The sequence below is a fragment of the Myotis nattereri genome (genome assembly GCF_964212035.1).
Source record: "Myotis nattereri genome assembly, chromosome: 3".
In the NCBI taxonomy this organism is placed as follows: Eukaryota; Metazoa; Chordata; class Mammalia; order Chiroptera; family Vespertilionidae; genus Myotis; species Myotis nattereri.
Genome location: NC_138077.1, coordinates 178,955,392 through 178,972,166, shown reverse-complemented (window position 1 = coordinate 178,972,166; position 16,775 = coordinate 178,955,392). Strand labels below are relative to the sequence as shown.

At 53.3% G+C, this 16,775-nt stretch overlaps 1 protein-coding gene across 4 annotated transcripts in view; it reads right to left on the bottom strand.

Annotated features, from left to right (window-relative positions):
* Positions 1 to 16,775, bottom strand: part of SSBP3 (single stranded DNA binding protein 3) — a 150,757-nt gene that overhangs the window by 24,893 nt on the left and 109,089 nt on the right. For all 4 annotated transcript variants that reach the window (XM_081086842.1, XM_081086843.1, XM_081086841.1 and 1 more), the window contains exon 5: positions 10,750 to 10,839. In XM_081086842.1, coding sequence (XP_080942968.1) covers positions 10,750 to 10,839 — 90 coding nt within the window. The remainder of the gene's footprint in view (positions 1 to 10,749; positions 10,840 to 16,775) is intronic.

Genomic DNA, 16,775 nt, shown 5'->3' with positions numbered 1-16,775 from the left:
TTTTAGGTTGCTAAAAGACGAAACACCCTACACACCCCTGGCCCTCCTGACTCCTAGGCAGGGAAGGCTGTGGGGGGGCGGGGGGGGGGCGGGGGAGAGTTTATCAACTGGCAGCGGGAGACGGATGACTGCACTACTGGTGGCCTCGATGATCTGCCTGTTGGGCGTGTCACTTTAATTGAGTGAATATAAAATTACAATTATACACATGGTAAAAGTAAAAGGCACGTGACAGACAACGCAATTTGCTCCTTGGACGTGAATGGTGACAGAAATGCTAGCTACCCATTCTGGGGAGAGGGCCGAGGCGTGCCTGAGTGCTGAGGACACCCCAAACCTCGCTCTGCTCCACCCATGGCCTCCCTGGAACGGGAGGCTGACCACCTGGGGTGGGGTTGGGGGGAAGCAGAGCTTTAACTTCTCCCTCCCTTTAACACACAGCTCGCCGAGGAAAAGTTACTTCCTCACTTGGGCCCACGGGAACGCCTCAGCAGTGGCTTGGACAGCTGCCTTCCTGGCCTCTTCTAGCTGTTCCCTCCCTCCTTCTATCTGTTCTGTGTGTCCGTGGGGGGTACAGGCCAGACTGAAAGCCGAGATTACCTACTGGAGGGCAGAGGGAGCTTGAGCCATATTCACACCCACCCAAGCCTGACACAGGCACAGTGGGCCCTCAGGGGGCTGGGCTGGGCCACACCCACTGGGAAGCAACCACCTGAGGAGGGGGCTCCTGGTTGCCTGGGAGGTGAGCCCACAACAGTCATGACCCTCTATGGACACTGGACCAGTTTTGCCAGGGAGAAGTCTGGCAAGGGGTGGTGGCCCACCTCCCTGGGATGGTGGAAAGTCACCCATGAGAGGGAGCAGGACTGTGCACAATGTCTACCCCCCTGGGGTTACCTCTGTGCAACATCCGGAATCCTCCAGGCACTGAGGTGGTCTGAGCAAAGATTACCCAGAGACCCTGTTTCCCCTGAGCACAGACTCCAGGACCCCTTTCCCCGTGCCTCTCTGAGGAGCCGGGACGGACTGGGCCGCCAGCGAGGGCCAGAGTCCCGCACACCTGAATCCCTTTCTGGGACAGGCCCCCGGACACCCGCAGGAGGCGCTCAGCACACGTTTTGCTCAAGAGGTCTGAGGCGTGCTGTGCCAGGGACAAAAGACACAATCAGCAGGCGATGGTTTTCAAAACAAAGGGAGGAAGCACAGCAAATGAAAGTATAGGTAGCGTCCAGATCCAAGTTCTCTCCACACATGCTCCTTGCCTCCCCCCGCTCCCCCCACCTTGTGCACAGGTGGAGAGTAGGATCCCAGAGACATGGACTCACTACCCCAGTCCAGGCTCGGTTCCCTGCGCCACACGGTACACCCAGAGCGGAGGCAGGGGTCGGCCGCAGCAGGAGGACCCCAAGAGCACACCACGTGTGGAGCTAGCATAGGAGCTGGCAAACTGTGGCGCTGGGCCAAATCTGGCCTGCCAGCTGTTTTTGTAAATAAAGTTTTATTGACACACAGCCACTCACTCAGGTACATACGGCTGGTTTCAGGACATAAAGGCAGAGTTGAGAAGTTTCGACAGAGACCAGATGGCGCACAAAGCCTAAAATATTTACTATCGGGCCCTTCATAGAAAAAGCTGTCTTACCAAAAACCTGGCATTTACTTCTTTAATGAAGGGACACCACTGACAGGAAGAGCACTCGATGGAGGGGAACGCGCTGCCCCACTGACCCGTGGCTGGCCCAGGCTAGAGGCCGCCCACGAACGCCAGCCCCTGGGAGGGAGACTGCCGACCTGCCTTTTATTCCCACCACGTTCCCAAACTCCTAGCTGGTGAAGCCCACGGAGCTGGCGTGCTGTCCCATCCAGGAGCCCTTGGAGATCCCAGCACCCGGCCTGGAGCCTACACTTCACAGAGGCTGTGGCCCGTCCATGCTCTCACCAAGTCTTCCCCCACCAGTCTGGACTCGGAGAGAGACGGCTTTCCAGAAGACAAGTCCACAAGCCCCCGGCGGCCTGGCCCAGGGCTCCCTCCATCCAAGGCCTTCGCTTGGAAGAAGGAGCCTGTCGGGAAAGGTCAGCTGGGAGCTAACTGAGGCAGAAACAGGACCTGGCCCCCGAGCCCACCGTGGTCGCCTGCTGTGTCCCCAGCTCCTAGGACAGAGCCCCAGTTAGCACCCAGCCAGGCACCAGAATGCTCCCGACCCCAGTGCAGCCCCCTGGCCCTGGGCCCCCTGCAGAGCAGTTTCCTTTTGGGGTGGCGTGATCTCATGCAGGGGGTCCATCCTGATCCACATGATGCCAAGGCGTGTTATTACAGGACTCCTCTGGAATTTCTGTCCTCAAACCTCTTTTGCTACAAGAGCTGAGGAATTTGACCTTTTTTTTTTTTTTAAAGGAGAAAAACCTCAGCATGATTCGCAGAGAAGAAAGGTGGGGACAGAAACAAAAGAGGGTCTACCCCCTTAGCCAACTATGAAGAGGCAAAACCTAAACACAGCCCCCTCTGCCGCCCCCCCGAGGCGGGAGAATCTTATGGGGGATCAGACACAGCCACAGTGCGGGTGAGCTGACAACCCACAGAACAGCGCTCAGGCACAGGGGAAAATTCAATTCTAAGAGAAACCCGAAGTAAAAACCCAGGTCCAAAGGGGGAAAGGATAAACCAGCTCAAGCTCTTAATAAACGAGAGGTGAAGGCAGCTCCTGACACCAATCCCTGAGCATCAGATCCACAAAAGTCGGAGACCGGAATCAGCTTAAAGCTCAGGAGAGAGGCCAGGGAGAGGGGCCTGGCTGCTGGGGTCTCAGGGCACGGGAGCACAGCCCAGGCCTCCTAGGTCCAAGATGCTCCCTCCCCTCTCACCAAAAGGGAGCAAAGCCTGAGGGCAGGGGGAGGGGGTGGGAAGCAGGCGGCCAGGAGCTCGCTACAGCCCCATGGGGCTCCTTGGTGTGGGGCTGGCTCCGCATTAGGGGGCAGCCGAGGCCCACGAAGCCGCTGGGTGCTTTGTTACCGAGCAAATCTCCCAGGCAGGGACTGCTGATGCATAGCTAACAGGGCGGCAGACATTGATTTATGTTCAACTTTCCATTTCATCAGTGAGAGTTACGGCACGACATGTGGAGTTCACGTTTTTCCAGGGGGAGGGGAAGAGCTTGAGTGTACAGACACAAACAGGCCCACATGCGTGCACACACGCCAGTCAAGGCCGCAAGTCCCCCCACCCCACCCCCACCCCTTTCAGGAAGGAGGACGAGGGGCTGAGGGAGCCTGGCACGATAGGAGTAACCTTTTGTCCACTGTTGCTAGGAGCCCGGTGCCGGTCATCTGCCTCCTGGGCAGGCGTTCGGCACCAGGCTGGCTGCCAGGCAGGGCGGGAGCACAGCCTGACCTTTGTGGAGGTGGTGTTGGCAAGAAAGAAAAAGCCCCCCTCCCCAGCCTTTCCACATAGGCCAGGCGATTGTTGGGGAGGGGGGACCAGTGGGCGGGCGGGGTGGGGGGGCCGGGAATTAAGTGACCAGATCAGCCCGGCCACAATGCTTTGGAGGGGACAGGGGTTTATAAAGCCTCAGGACACATGTGCAAACTAAGGCCCAGAGAGGGGAGGATGGCCCCCCAATGGGGGAAGTAGCCATTTGGCAGCAGGGTTCGCCTTGCCTCGAACCAGGCACCCAACTCCCAGGTGGGGTCTTCAGGCTCAAAGCTCACCACTGGTTTGTCGCAACAACCAGGAGGGGCTGCCAGCTCAGGAGCCAAGTCAGCTTGGAATGGGGGTTGAGGGGTGGAGAACAGCAGTTGGGGCACCCCGCCTCCTCCTTAATCCTTCTCAGCAGGGGCGACCCTGCCTTCTGTCAGTCTGGAGCCAGACGGCAGGGCCAGGGGCTGCAAGGAGGGGGTGCTTCTGTCCCCACTCACCCAAGACGCAGCACCTCACACACAGACCAATGGATCTATCACACTCCCTGCCCACAGAGGAGCAGACAGGATGAGGGGCTGCGGTCAGAGAGTGGGGCCCAGAAAGGGGAGGGGATGTGCTCCCCAGACAGAGGTTCATAAGCTCTGGATCTCACAGCCCCGTGCAGGCCTATTTTCCCTGAGCAACTCTGGCCCACCTGAGCCTCGGTTTACCCATCCATATAGTGGGAATGCTATCAGCTCTCAAGCCCACCTTACAGGGTCAAATGAAACCACAGAAGGGGATGCCTTTTCTAATCTGGACAGTGTTCCACCAGCAACTTTAAGAAGGGACCTGACACTTCCACTCTGGGGCTGCCAGAGAGGGCTAGGCTGGATAGCCACAGCACCACAGGGGGCCCAGCAGGAGAGAAGGCAGTGGACTCACCCTGTCCCCACCACAACCCCTACCATGAAGACCTCCCCAGCCTGGTCCCGTGCCGGCCAGAACCCCGGGCCTCCTCTTGGCTCTGCTTCCTCCCCAGATCCAGCTTCCACGGAGGGGCCATCAGGATCTGGTAGGGAAGCACCGGCCACTATACCAGCTCAGGCCCTGGCCACCTCCAGAGGGGCCGCAGCCTGGACTCCACATGGGCCAGCCTGCCGAGGCCCCGGCCCTCCTGCCACTGCTGTTCTTCTTGGGATCATGTCACCTGCATTTTAGAAACCCACGGCTCCCCTGTCTTCAGGTTCAAGTCCTTTGTGAGTCTAGTTCGGGCTCTCCCGGATCTGCCCTCCCACACCCAGCCCAGCCACCCAGGCCTCCTGCCATCCCAAGCTCACCCTTTTACATCCCATCCTGGCGTCCGGCTGCCTGCCCCCAACTGCCCCCTGCTAGGGCCTCAGCTCAAATATCAGCCTCTGGGGGCAGGCTTCCCAGACAGCCCCCAGGCCAGGCTGGCTGCTCTGCTCCTCTTGCCTGCCCCATGGCACGGACCCTCCATGTAGTTTCTGCCTGTCTCCCCCACCAGACGGTGCGATCTCTGTCTGCTTCCTCAGTCTGCAGTGCTCCCCAGGGCTGGGTGACCAGGAGGTCAGTGTCCTTAGAGACCACACCTGGGCTAAGGGCTAATCAACCAGCCTGGCCAGGTCTCACAGTTTATCAAATGGGGATCCGGGTCCTTAATCATCAAATCCTCCCTAGCAGCAGGCTTTGAAAACCTCAAAAACAAGGTGGTTTAATTCTCCCCAAGGCTCCCGAGTCCCACACGGCCCTGGCCAGCGCAGGGAAGCCCTTCCTGTTGCTGGCTTTCTGGCAGAAGGAATGTCAGTGCACTCGGTGTCGGCTGCCTGCTTCCGCTGGAGGGGAGGCAGGAAATGGACAGTCCTCGGCCAGGCTCTTAGGACCCGCCGAGCTGCTGCATGGGCACGTTCTCATTTACTGGGCTTTGACCCTCCCTGTAAACACTGCACCCCACTCCAAGGCTCACAGTCCCCCAGGCTCTCTGCTCATCTAGTCCCTGCTCGGTTACAAGTGGCCAAGGAGCTCACTACTTCACTGTTAATTGGCAAGTGGTAGAAATGTCTTCCTTATCAAGACTCAAACTGGTCTCCCTCTTCTTTTCTCACAAGGACCCGAATCTAAGGGCTGCGGCCTCACAGAGGCAGAGGCTGAGGACCTTCTACATGCAGAACCTAGATACTCAGTTGTTACCAGTGCCCTGAGGCTGCTGCTCTCCCAGAAAAACCCCAGTTACTTCTGTGGGAGGTGAGACGTGTTCCCTATAGTCTCAATAGGAAAGGTCCAAGATCGTGGACCTTTTGTTTCCAGGTCATGTATTTGGTTCCTGGACTGTACACATCACTTGCTCCTTCTCCTCACCCCCATAACCGACAGGAGGGTTCTCTGGAGGAAGACCTCACTGTCTGTCCAAGGTGGCAGGAATGAGGGCTCAGGAATGGGGAATGTGTCAACTCCTACTGCTCCCATCACAGCAGAAAATATGTTCAGAGCAGGATGGGCTGAGCTTTTGGCAAAGGGAGCTGGGTCCCCAGGGCTGTTTTTCCAGAGAAGGCCCAGTTGTTAGCCCTATGACCTCGGCTGGGTCTCTGCAATGCTGACGTTCGTCAATGTGTTCAGCACCCAGGCCCTTGCTTCCTCAGAGCCAACGGAGCCGTTGCAGAGTAACTGTCTGCAATGCACACCTGGCCAAGGCATTATCCAGACCTGGTGCTCCAGTGCCCACCGGACAGAGCCTGCACCTTCCAACAAAGATCAACAAAAGCCAGCAACCTCTCCAGCTCCGTCTCCCACTGTCCCAGCCAGGGCTGTGCTGCCTCCAGGAAGCCTCCCTAATCTCTTATCTGGGCAGGCAAGTCTCTCACTTCCTGCGACAGGGCATGGGCTTACCTGTCAGTCTCTCTGTGGGCCGAGTGCTCATGTGGGCAGACTACGGTTAACTCAGTTCTGGCCTAGAGCCAAGCCCTATGCCTTCACTTCAGTCCCATGACTGACACAAACATAGTCCGACCTGCCTTTGAGCCTTCATTCCACATCTACAAATGAGAATTCCGGAGTAAATTGGGGATGGCCAACACGCAGGACATGAACTACTGTCCATGTGCCCCTGCTCATGGTGAACCTGGCCAGTGGGTATCCATTAGGCCTGGACACAGCTTCAGAATCGTTCTCAACACAATGTTCTACACAGCAGCTACCACCAACCAATCACAGCTGGCATCTGAATGGAAACACTGGCTACTTTCAAGAGAAGATGGCTAGAGATTCTGTCTCCTTCCATTCTCCCCATCTTTTTCTCTAGTCTCTTCTTCCTCTAGACTGGGAGGTACTTGCAGGTATTGACACTTGGGGCACTAGGAGCGGGACCCAGGAAGCCTGGGTTTAGACTCCCATTACAGCCCTGGGTTGATAACTTTGGGGAGTCACCTTCCTAAGTCTCACTTTCCCAATCAGCCATGCCTCCTCTGCAAAAACAACTGTGATCGAAATGAAAGTAAGTCGCATGTCTAAAAACACTACATAACTGAAAACAATTATTGGAATTTAAAACAAAACAAGAACAAAAACAGTCTGTACCCAGTACTCCCTTCTCCATGACCCCTGCCCTCCTGTAATTCTCCAGCTCTGGGCCTAGACATCCTCATTGGGCAGCGCCTCTCTTAGAGCCAGCCACCTTAGGGCCAAGGGCGCTGGGGACCCACCCAGACCAGTGGGCCTGGTCAAAGCCAAGCCGAGCTTGCCAGATGTGCAGCCCAACTGACTTAAGCTGCATGAAAACAAAACAAAAAAAAAAATGCCGCTGCTTGATTATGTAAAATCCATCTGGAGCCAAAGCAGAAAATCCAAGTTGGAAGGGCCCTCAGAGACCATCTGGTCTACCTGGCTTCATCTACTGGTGAGGAAACTGCGCCCAGAGATGGGAAGCAACTTGCCTAAAGTCACTCAGCAAGCATGTGAGAGGAGGTGGGGCACTAACACAGAGGCCGTAGGCTCCAGCTCTGTTCCCCTCCCCACTCCGGAACCCCACCCTTGACCTCCAAGCCTGGTCAGAATGCCAGATCTAGAGCTTTGGGGCTGGTTTGGCTCCACTCCTGGTAATGTGAGCAACACAAATAAACTCAGTTCAAACATTTCCTGGGGCCCTAGTGGACACCAGGTGCTGGGATGCCAAGACTGAGGCAATCTTTCTACACCGAATATACAGAATTAGAATGGCCTTGCTAAGTTCTACCATGACCCAAGAACCCCACAGTATTCCCCAATAGTGAATATGGCTGGGTCCCAAGCCACCTCCCTGTCAGCCCTCAACCTGCGGCTACTAGACACAATCTCATGCACAGGAACCAGGCAGGCACTGTCCACCTCGGAAACCAAACATCACGTAAGAAAGAGTGAACAGACGGAGGCCAGACCTTCTGACCCCAGGAGCAGCCTCACAGCCTGGCAGTCAGAGGCCCGAGGAAGGGAGTCAGTCCCATTTGTTGCTTCCCGAGGAGCCAGAATTGGGGGGGGGGGGGGGGGGGGCGCGCGCGGCGCACAACGGACAGCTGCTCCCTCCCACCCACCACCCTGGCAGGTTTCTAAATTTAGCACCAACTGGGGGTGGAGTGCTGACCTGAAAACTGGGCTGGCCACTTTGGGACAGGGTCTGGCCAAAACAAAGCTGCATCAGCCAAACCAGGCTGCTCCTCAGTGCAAAGACCCTGCTACAGCAGAGCTGCCTGCCCAGGCCGTGGCCAAGCAGGGGAAGAAGTGCAATTGTTGGCTGCAGATAAAATCCTGGATACCATCTCTACTTCCCTTCTAATATCAGAGTGGCCGCCTGCAAGATGAGTGAGGGGCAGGGCCGGCAATCAATAACTAATATTCCTGTTGTGAGCTGGCCTGCTCCGGAAATGGGAAGCCGCTAACTCCTGCCAGAATGATACCCTTTCCCCTTAGCAGTGACCCAGCCTGAGGGGTTCAGCATCATGGCCAGGAAGGACCCCATTCACCTTCATTTGACTGATGGGGAAATGATGCCCTCTGATGGGTGGGGTGTTGGTCAAAGTTCCCCAGGAAGCAGAGGGGCCAGGGCACTCAGCTCTGCTCAATGGTTTAGGCAGCTCTTGACGGTTTAGCCTGACAGCGGATTAGACAATACCTCAAGTCAAGAGGGTCCAAAAGCCACCCCTGTGTGATGGTGGCTGGTGGCAGCTAAATAAGGACAGGAATAAGTCTGGACTTTCTGACCACACACCCCTGAACGTCACCGGGGAGGGCCCAAGAAGTATGTCTGGAATTAAGCCTTAACCATGGGCAATTATACCAAAGCAGGAAGCAGGGAGCTACCCACATATCAGGCAGACCTCGCTTTGCCCCAGACTCAGGCCAAAATAGAAGTTAATGGCCTATTTTTAAAAATACAGCTATTGCCCACCTCTTCCCATCATCTACACTGGCACCCAGATGACAGCCAGCCTCAACAGGGATGCACACAGGTGGAGCCTGGTCCCTGGGTGGGCTCGGCCCACCAGGCAGGAAAGCCACATCTGCATTCAATCAAGGGCATCATGGCATCCTGAGAAAGAAGCCCCCAGACAGAACACCTGTGGGCAAGGCCACCAGCTGGGTGCGGAATGCCCTGGGTGCAGGGGCCAGAAGACGGCTGTCCCGTGGTATGGATGACCGTCTCAGATCGCAGCCCTTGGATTTCCCTCTGGGAGAAAGGGAAAGCCTACCTGGCTCCTGTCTTCCTTGGACCCACGGGTTTCCAAGGATTTTTAACGTTTCACTCTCTTTGAAGTCTGGCCCCTCTTCCCAATGCCTGTGGCCTTACCACAAGCTGAGCCCCAGGCCATGCCCGGTCTAGTCCAACCTGGAGTTCTGAGGCCGTACCCACTTCTACCCCTGGGACAAGATACCCAGTTTGGGCAGCATGCTAGGAATGCATACACCATGGGTGGCCACCCACTGCCTTGAACCACCATCCCTATTCCCTCTCACTCCCCTGACCACCACACCTTGGTGGGCCATCTGCTATTTGTTTTCAGGTAACATCCATATTTCAGTGCCTCCCTTCTTGTCTGGTGGAGCAGTGTGTCCTAACCCTCCTGTCCTGGAAGTTAACATCCATCAAAAAGTGAAACCTTGCAAAGCAAAAGTGTCTTCTAGATCGAATCCTATCCTTTACATCCCTAAGAGGTATCCACCCCATGTTTGCTCGGATACTCCAGTGCCAGGGAGCTCCTGCCTCCTGCAGCCCGCTTCTCACTGCTGGGCACATGGTGTGAAATTCTGGCTTCCACTGAGCACCACTGTCCTTGGACTCTGCCTCACTGGGCACAGTTGAGAATTCATGGGCTCCACAGAAAAACCTTTGCCTTCTTTTCCACACAAGTGCTCCTTCCGTATTCTTATCTGGACGTGCTCACCTTGCAAAGGCCCGGGGAACTCGGGCAGGTTCTCAAGCCCAGCCACAGACAGGTTTGAAAGAATGGGATGCTACACTCAAGAGCTTCATCATAAAAGTTCCTTCCAGCCCTGCATGCCGACACCTCTCCAAGACGCTACTTCCTGGTCTCAATCTGGTTTAAATGGAATGAGCCCCTCAAAGGGGAGTGCACAGGAGGAGGAGGAAGAGGAAGAGATGCAAAGAGGGGGGAGGAGGAGGAGGCACAAAGGAGGTGGCAGCCACACCCAATCCTGACAACATAGAGCCCTTGAGAGCCCAACAAGGTGTCTTTTGGAAAAGGCCAGACTCTCGACCAACGTGGGATCTGCTCCTGCCTCTGGCGGGCCGAGTGCGGGCACAGATGCTAGTGGGGTGCCGTCTGTGATCGCACTCGGAAAAAATCAAGTGGTTAACCAGAGGGAAAGGACTCTGAGACCTGCCAGGATGGTGGGTTTTTGTTTTTTTACATTACGCCTAAGGTTTGTAGTTTGGACAGGCAAAGTAAACAATGACAATGACAGCAGCAACAAAACAGAAACAAAGAACGGTTTACTAGTTTAAGAAAAAGAACGCCTCTGTGAAAAGACAGCTCCATGTGGACTTGGAAGCAGCCCGCCGCCTGCCTGACCAGGGGCGGCTGTGTCTGACTGTGAAGCGGGCGTGAAGAAAACAAACTCCAGCTCAGGCAGGAGGAGTCTGCTCTCCATCTCTTTTCTCCCCTCCTTGGTTTTTGGAAGGGGTGGAGAAAGCGATGGGAAGGGAAGGGCTCGAACCAGCATAAAGCAACGGTATTTAGACCATGGCAAACTGAGCTACTATTTACTCCTCTCTCTCTCCCTCCCTCCCGCCGGAGACTGGCTTAGAGTGAAAGGAGCACAGGACCAACCCAGGGCCCAGCACATACCTGAAAAAAACCCGGTGGGATGGGGCCTCCAGGCATCCCATCATTGGGGGGAATGTTGCCAAGCACTGGGCTTGGGGCTGCTGCTGCACTCTGTGGAGACAGGAAGGCGAAGAGTTAGAGAGGCTGCACCCATGACGAGAGAATTCTGACCCCCTGCCCCCACCTCCTGAGAGACATTGTTCCCATCTCCTTGTCTGCCTACATCCTCCGCAGACCCTCCTCAATACTGCCCTTCCTGGGCAAGTGATGAATTCTGAGCCTCCATCTCCTCGTCTCTCAAATGGGAGAATGCCCACCACGTTGCACGCACACTGCAGAGCTAGCTGTAGCGGGTGGCCAGCATGCTGTAGCTGCTATGAATGCAAGGAGGCCCTGCCTCACCCACTCGGCTGCTTTACGAAGCTCCTCAGGGCAGGCGAGTGCTTCCTAAGTGTCTGTACCCTCTCTAAGAGGCTGGCATGTTGCACAGAGGAGAAGCCTAATAAATACCCACAACTTAATGAGGAAACAGACAGCCCAGCTGGGAAAGGTCCCTGGAGGGGCTGAGGGAGGGCAGGTGTGTTTTTGGTCCTGTCAGGGTCCTGGTGCTGTAGGACAGGAGGTGCAGTGTGTGTGTGTGTGTGTGTGTGTGTGTGTGTGTGTGTGTGTGTGTGTTGGGGGTGGGGGGCATCATTACTTTTCCTTTTAAAGGCTGCTATTCTGGCATTTACCTGGTACATCTGCCTCAACAAATGCCTCCCAGGGGTGAACAGACGCTGCTCGCCTCAGCCTGGCCTCCTTCCAGACAATCTGTGTCCCACCTGTTCGTGTGGTCAGCATGTCTGTGCCTGGCCCCGTGCTTGCACAGGCCAAGGCGGGCTGCTCAGGACAACACAGGCCCGACCGCCCTGCCTGGGCCTGTGCCCTGCTCCTCCCCACTCATCCTGAAGCTCCCAGGTGCTCCTCCTGTAGGAAGCCCACCTCAGGTCTCAGTGGTCCCCAGACCTCACCAGGACCAAGGATCTGGAACAGAGTCACTCATCATCTCCCAAGGGTCTGACTGGTTCTGAGGCAAGAGTGAGCCCCGGGGTCAGGAATGCCTCTTTTTCTCTCATAAATGCAGCCTGCCACCACCTTGAAGAAGTCACTTCTTCCCTTTCCTCAGCCAGAAAATAGAAATCAGACAGCTCCTGACTTCCAACTCTGACGGAAGGATGAGGCAATGTGTGAATCCCACAAACACATCCCATGCAGCAAAGTGAGCAGACCCAGGAACCAATCCCCCGGGGTCCAAGCGCTGAAGGAGCCTGTACCAGCAGGGGTGGCGTGGGCAAGCCAGCTGGCCTTTTTGCAGGAGTTTCCTATAAAGAGTGGGGGTGGCTGCTGTCCCTCCTGTTCGTCAGGGTTGTAGAGGATTAAATGAGCTGTGTTTTGTAAACTGGGAAAGCTCAGTAATTTGGAAGCAAGGAGGACTCGGTATGGGCACACAGTAGGTATTTTAACAGACCCTAAGTAAAGAGAATGGGGTAGAGCTGGGCTGACCACTCTGGCCCAATGTTTCAAAATGATTCTGCCAACAGAAAAGCAACCCTTCCTCTCTGTCATTAAAGAGGTTCTGACAACCATCCTGTAATGCAGCGATTTTCATCTCATGACACTATTACCAAAATTCTGCGACTGGCCAAAGAAAAGGTCCAATTTTGATTCATTCACACTGGGATGGCTATTGTTGTGTTAGCTGTTGTCATTTTTTTACTTGACAATCTAAGGGAAAAGAATTCAGTGCCCTGAGTAAATAGTCAGGTATTGCATATTTTAAAAATTCATGCAGCCATTGGCTGCTGTAATGTGTTGTAAACATCCCAAACATTACAGATTAGGTTTTCCCACCTGCCTAGGTTTGAGGCCACAGTCCCACTCACAAGAAGAAGAAGACACCCAGTCCTGTTATCTGGGATGAAGGCCGCCTGGGGGACTATGCCAGGTTATCCAATAGCTACACTGCTTGTTTGTGGTTGGCGACTCTGTGAAAATGCAACTTTTTGTGATGTACAGCCAACAATGACTCCTCAGCAACAGGAGCAGGAAAATTTAAAAAACAACAAACGGGGCGAGGTAAACACCCACCTATATTTTCTTCCAGTTCTTTCAAAGACTGGTTTTACATTTAACTCTTTAATCCTTCAGGATATGACTTTGGTAAAGAATATGACTTTACTCCTCAAATAGTCAACTGCAATTGCCCCAGTCATTTTAAACCAGGGACAAAATTCTTACAAAGTGCTATTTCTGAGCATTTGAATTCTCTCCTATGTCTCTAAGAGTCCATTCGAATTATCGGTTTTACAATGTGTTTTATTATCTCCTTTAACTCTTTAATAGAAGTTTTCTTGTTTATTTTTATCTACTTATCCCTCCAAACGTCAGATCATTTATAAAAGTCACCTCCCTCCCAAAAGAAAAAAGTTATTCTAGACAGGGGTGAACAAACGAAACACAGGGTTTGCTCTCATATTATTATTTATTTATTATTGTATTATTTGTCTTCTTACCATCATTATTGTTATTTTATCTTTTCATTAACGATGGCTGATAATTTACCCAACCACTAACGAAAGTGGATACTTAAACCTGCTTTTGTCCACTCCTATATATAAAAATGTAAAGGAGAGAGAACTGACATCTTTCCAAAATAGAGGCACCCTCCTAAGATCTGGTCTCTGCTATGTAGTTCCGTCCTTATTCAAGTCCCCCCAAGAATGATTAGAAAGTGGGTGGGAGCGGCTATCAGTTTGGGAAAGCCAACCCTCTTTTGTGGAGCTGACTTGTTCTTGGGATGAGGATGGGGAGGGTGTGGCTCCCACAGAGAGGTGGGGGGATCTGGTGGAGGCCCAGCCCTGGTGGTGTGGATGGTGGGAACCATCTGGCCTGAGGCTCAGGAAAGGCTGGTGCTTTCACACCATCTCTCCCTGGACCCTCAAAATGGTCCTCTGAGGCAGATACAAGCACCCCCACTTTACAGGCGAGGAAACAAACACCTGTGGAGAGCCTGCTCAAAACACCCTTTTCCATGTGCCTTCTTCAGAGTCCAGACCTACTCTTCCTCAGCCTTCAGAAGCAATGCTTTGTGTATAAAGAAAGATCTGGAAAGCTTCACCAATTCAGTTCTTTAAATTAGCATATATCATTTAATTTAAAACACTGCCCCCCCAAAAAAACACACACACAAACAACAACAACACTGCCCTATTTTAGAACACAGCAAAGTAAAAAAATAACTGGTCACTGTAATTTGTTAAATAATGTCATGAGCACTTACCACCACACCCCAATTAAGTGGCCAAAGAAAGCATGATTTTTTAACTGAAACTATTAATATAGATGTATCATTATTTAATCAATTAAAATAGCCGGCATTATATCGGTATTTGCTAACCTACTAATTACAGATTGGCACCTGACTTATCTTTGGATCACTTCCTTTTGAAATGGTTTACACAGGCCATCTGTGGATCTACTTTTATGATAAAACATTCATGCCCTTTGCTATCTGGGTATGTGACTTTTTTCCTTAGTGATATAGAAGAGCTCTTTATATATAATGAATACAACATAAATATATCTTTTTTTTTTAAGTCCTTTTAAATGAAAACTTGAACCTGGGAGCATGGCTCACTCCAAGATCTCATTTTCCACGAGATCAGGAAGGAGTCAGGGGTCCCAGAAACTGGGGGTGGGTGGGTGGTCCACAGTCCTTTGAATGTCAGGGCTGGGTGGCCATGGTTCTAGTAAGTGGATCGTGTGATTCTCTGACATCTGGGTGGAGCAAGGATTTCTGCTCCCCATCAGAAAGAGGCAGGCCATGTTAGCAGTGACTAAGGTGGCAGGAAGCCGAGGAGATGACTTGTCATTTACAGCCTCCTCCAGCAGCAGCATTAAGTAGTCTGCAGTGCTTAAATCTGTATCCTGAATTATGACAGTTATTGCTATTCTTTGATTATGACGTGAAAAATATGTGACTAATGAAAACTTTCCAAAGGACAGAACATCATAAAAAAAAAAAAAAAAGAACAGCAGCAACCAGAGTTATAGGGTGAAAAAAGGTTTAAGAAATAATCATTTCTCACAAAATCCAATCCAAGGGACCCCCCACATACACACACATATCTATTAACATGACACTGCCCCCCTTCACTTCAACAGCAAGGGCTTTGCCCATTTCAATGTGGGCATACAGCAGGTGTTCAATAAATGATTATGACTCTTATTATTCAAAGACCTGCTCAAACCTGGCCATCTGGAGCCAGGCCTTTCCAGATCGCTAGGAATCGGCCTCTCCCTGCGGTTTCCAACTCTGACTTAGAGTTCCATTAAGGCACTCAGCAAAGCGTCTCATGTGAGTTTTCTCTAAAAACACAAAACCCAAACTGAAACCCCCTGACACTCACTGAGGCCTACAGCTGGCTGGGGCTGCGGTAGCTGCATAGGATGGGAGTCACCACTGGAGTAGGAGAGGAAAGAGTGCTGGACTCGGAAGCCAGAGATGACCCCCCCACCCCGACTCAGTCATAGCTGGGACCCCATGGACAGATCCTTTCTCACTTCTGGCCTCAGTGTCCTCACATGTCAGGTGGAGGAGTCAGAGAAGATGACTTCGAGCTGCTCTCCCCAGCCCAGTTCACACACCTGGGGGGGGGGGGTGGGGGGGGCAGCGACTGGAAACAGCAGCTCACACATGAACAGGCAGGCGATCTTCGTTCCAGAGGACCCTGCATGTTACCTCTCCTCCGTGCATTATAGAACACGCAGAGATCAGAGATTACAAGCCACCCACAAACCTACTAGTTATTGGAGCCTGAGATAACAGCCGATGACATTTGGGCTCCCCCCACCCCAGGCCCTCCTCACCAACATTTACCCACATATGCACATATACATGGACTAAAAAGGCAGAATCCAATTAGGCATGCAGTTTGGTAACTCATGCATTTTTACAAAACTAACTTAAAATTCTTTCTAAATAGAAAACAGGCCTTGCAGGGTGGTGTGGCTCACTCCAGTCAGCTGCCTCCTCAAAGCCTCTTGGGTAGAGTCAACTGGAAAAGTCCCAGGTGCCTTCAGACAAATGCCTGAAGCTCTCTGAAAGAATTTCAGTTTTGTTCACAGCCAGGGAGACTTCCAAGGAGGGCGGATCCCACAACTTTCTCCCTAAAGAGGTTTCTTTGTGACCCCAGAGTGACTCCACAACCACACACAAGCCAGCTGGTTGCACAGGTCCACTCCAACTGCAGGCATCCCCCACGATCCAAATCTGTTTTTCAGGAGTGAGGGGTGCCTGAGCTCCTCCCCTGCCCCAGAGCAAGTATATTCTCTCCCCCTCCCTGGTGGAAAAGCAGGGTTCAAACCGGCCTTGCAATCTGAGCGACAGTGAGGAGCCCTGGAAGCTGTGCTAAGGGGCTGGACTCTCTGCTGCAGCACCAGGGAAGAATTCTGAGCAGAAGAGTGGCCCCTGAGAACCCCGCCTTACCAAGCATCCCGACAAACCTTCTAACACCCAGAGAACCCAAGGCTCCAAGAATGAACAGACTGGGCAAGCCCTGCTGTGGGGCCGGGCCCTTTCCTTACTCCCTGCAAGAAGTCCCCTGTAGAGGAACCAACACGGCTCCTAGCAGCCTCCCGTCTAGTATTGTAGTATCCCGTGGGAGGCGACAAGCATTCGTGCATCCGCCAAGAAGTGAGGGTCCAGGGGACATTCCCCATAAGGCATCATATACCAGCCGCACGCACCCTGAGAACCCCCGTTACCCTCACTCACAAACCAGCATGAGACCCCCCCCCTTTTACTCTGTCTTAAAAATGGTTCTGTGCACACGAAGCCCCTGGAAAACGGAGTAACGAACGCTTGGAGTGAACCTCGGGACTCCTGCCAGGCCGGCCTAGCTCCTGACTGATCTACAAGGCTACAAAACAGAGCTTCGTTCTGCAAATCCCCTCCCTCCTCGCCCCACCCCAATACTCAGGCCTTGGCGTGTAGCACGGGTCCAACA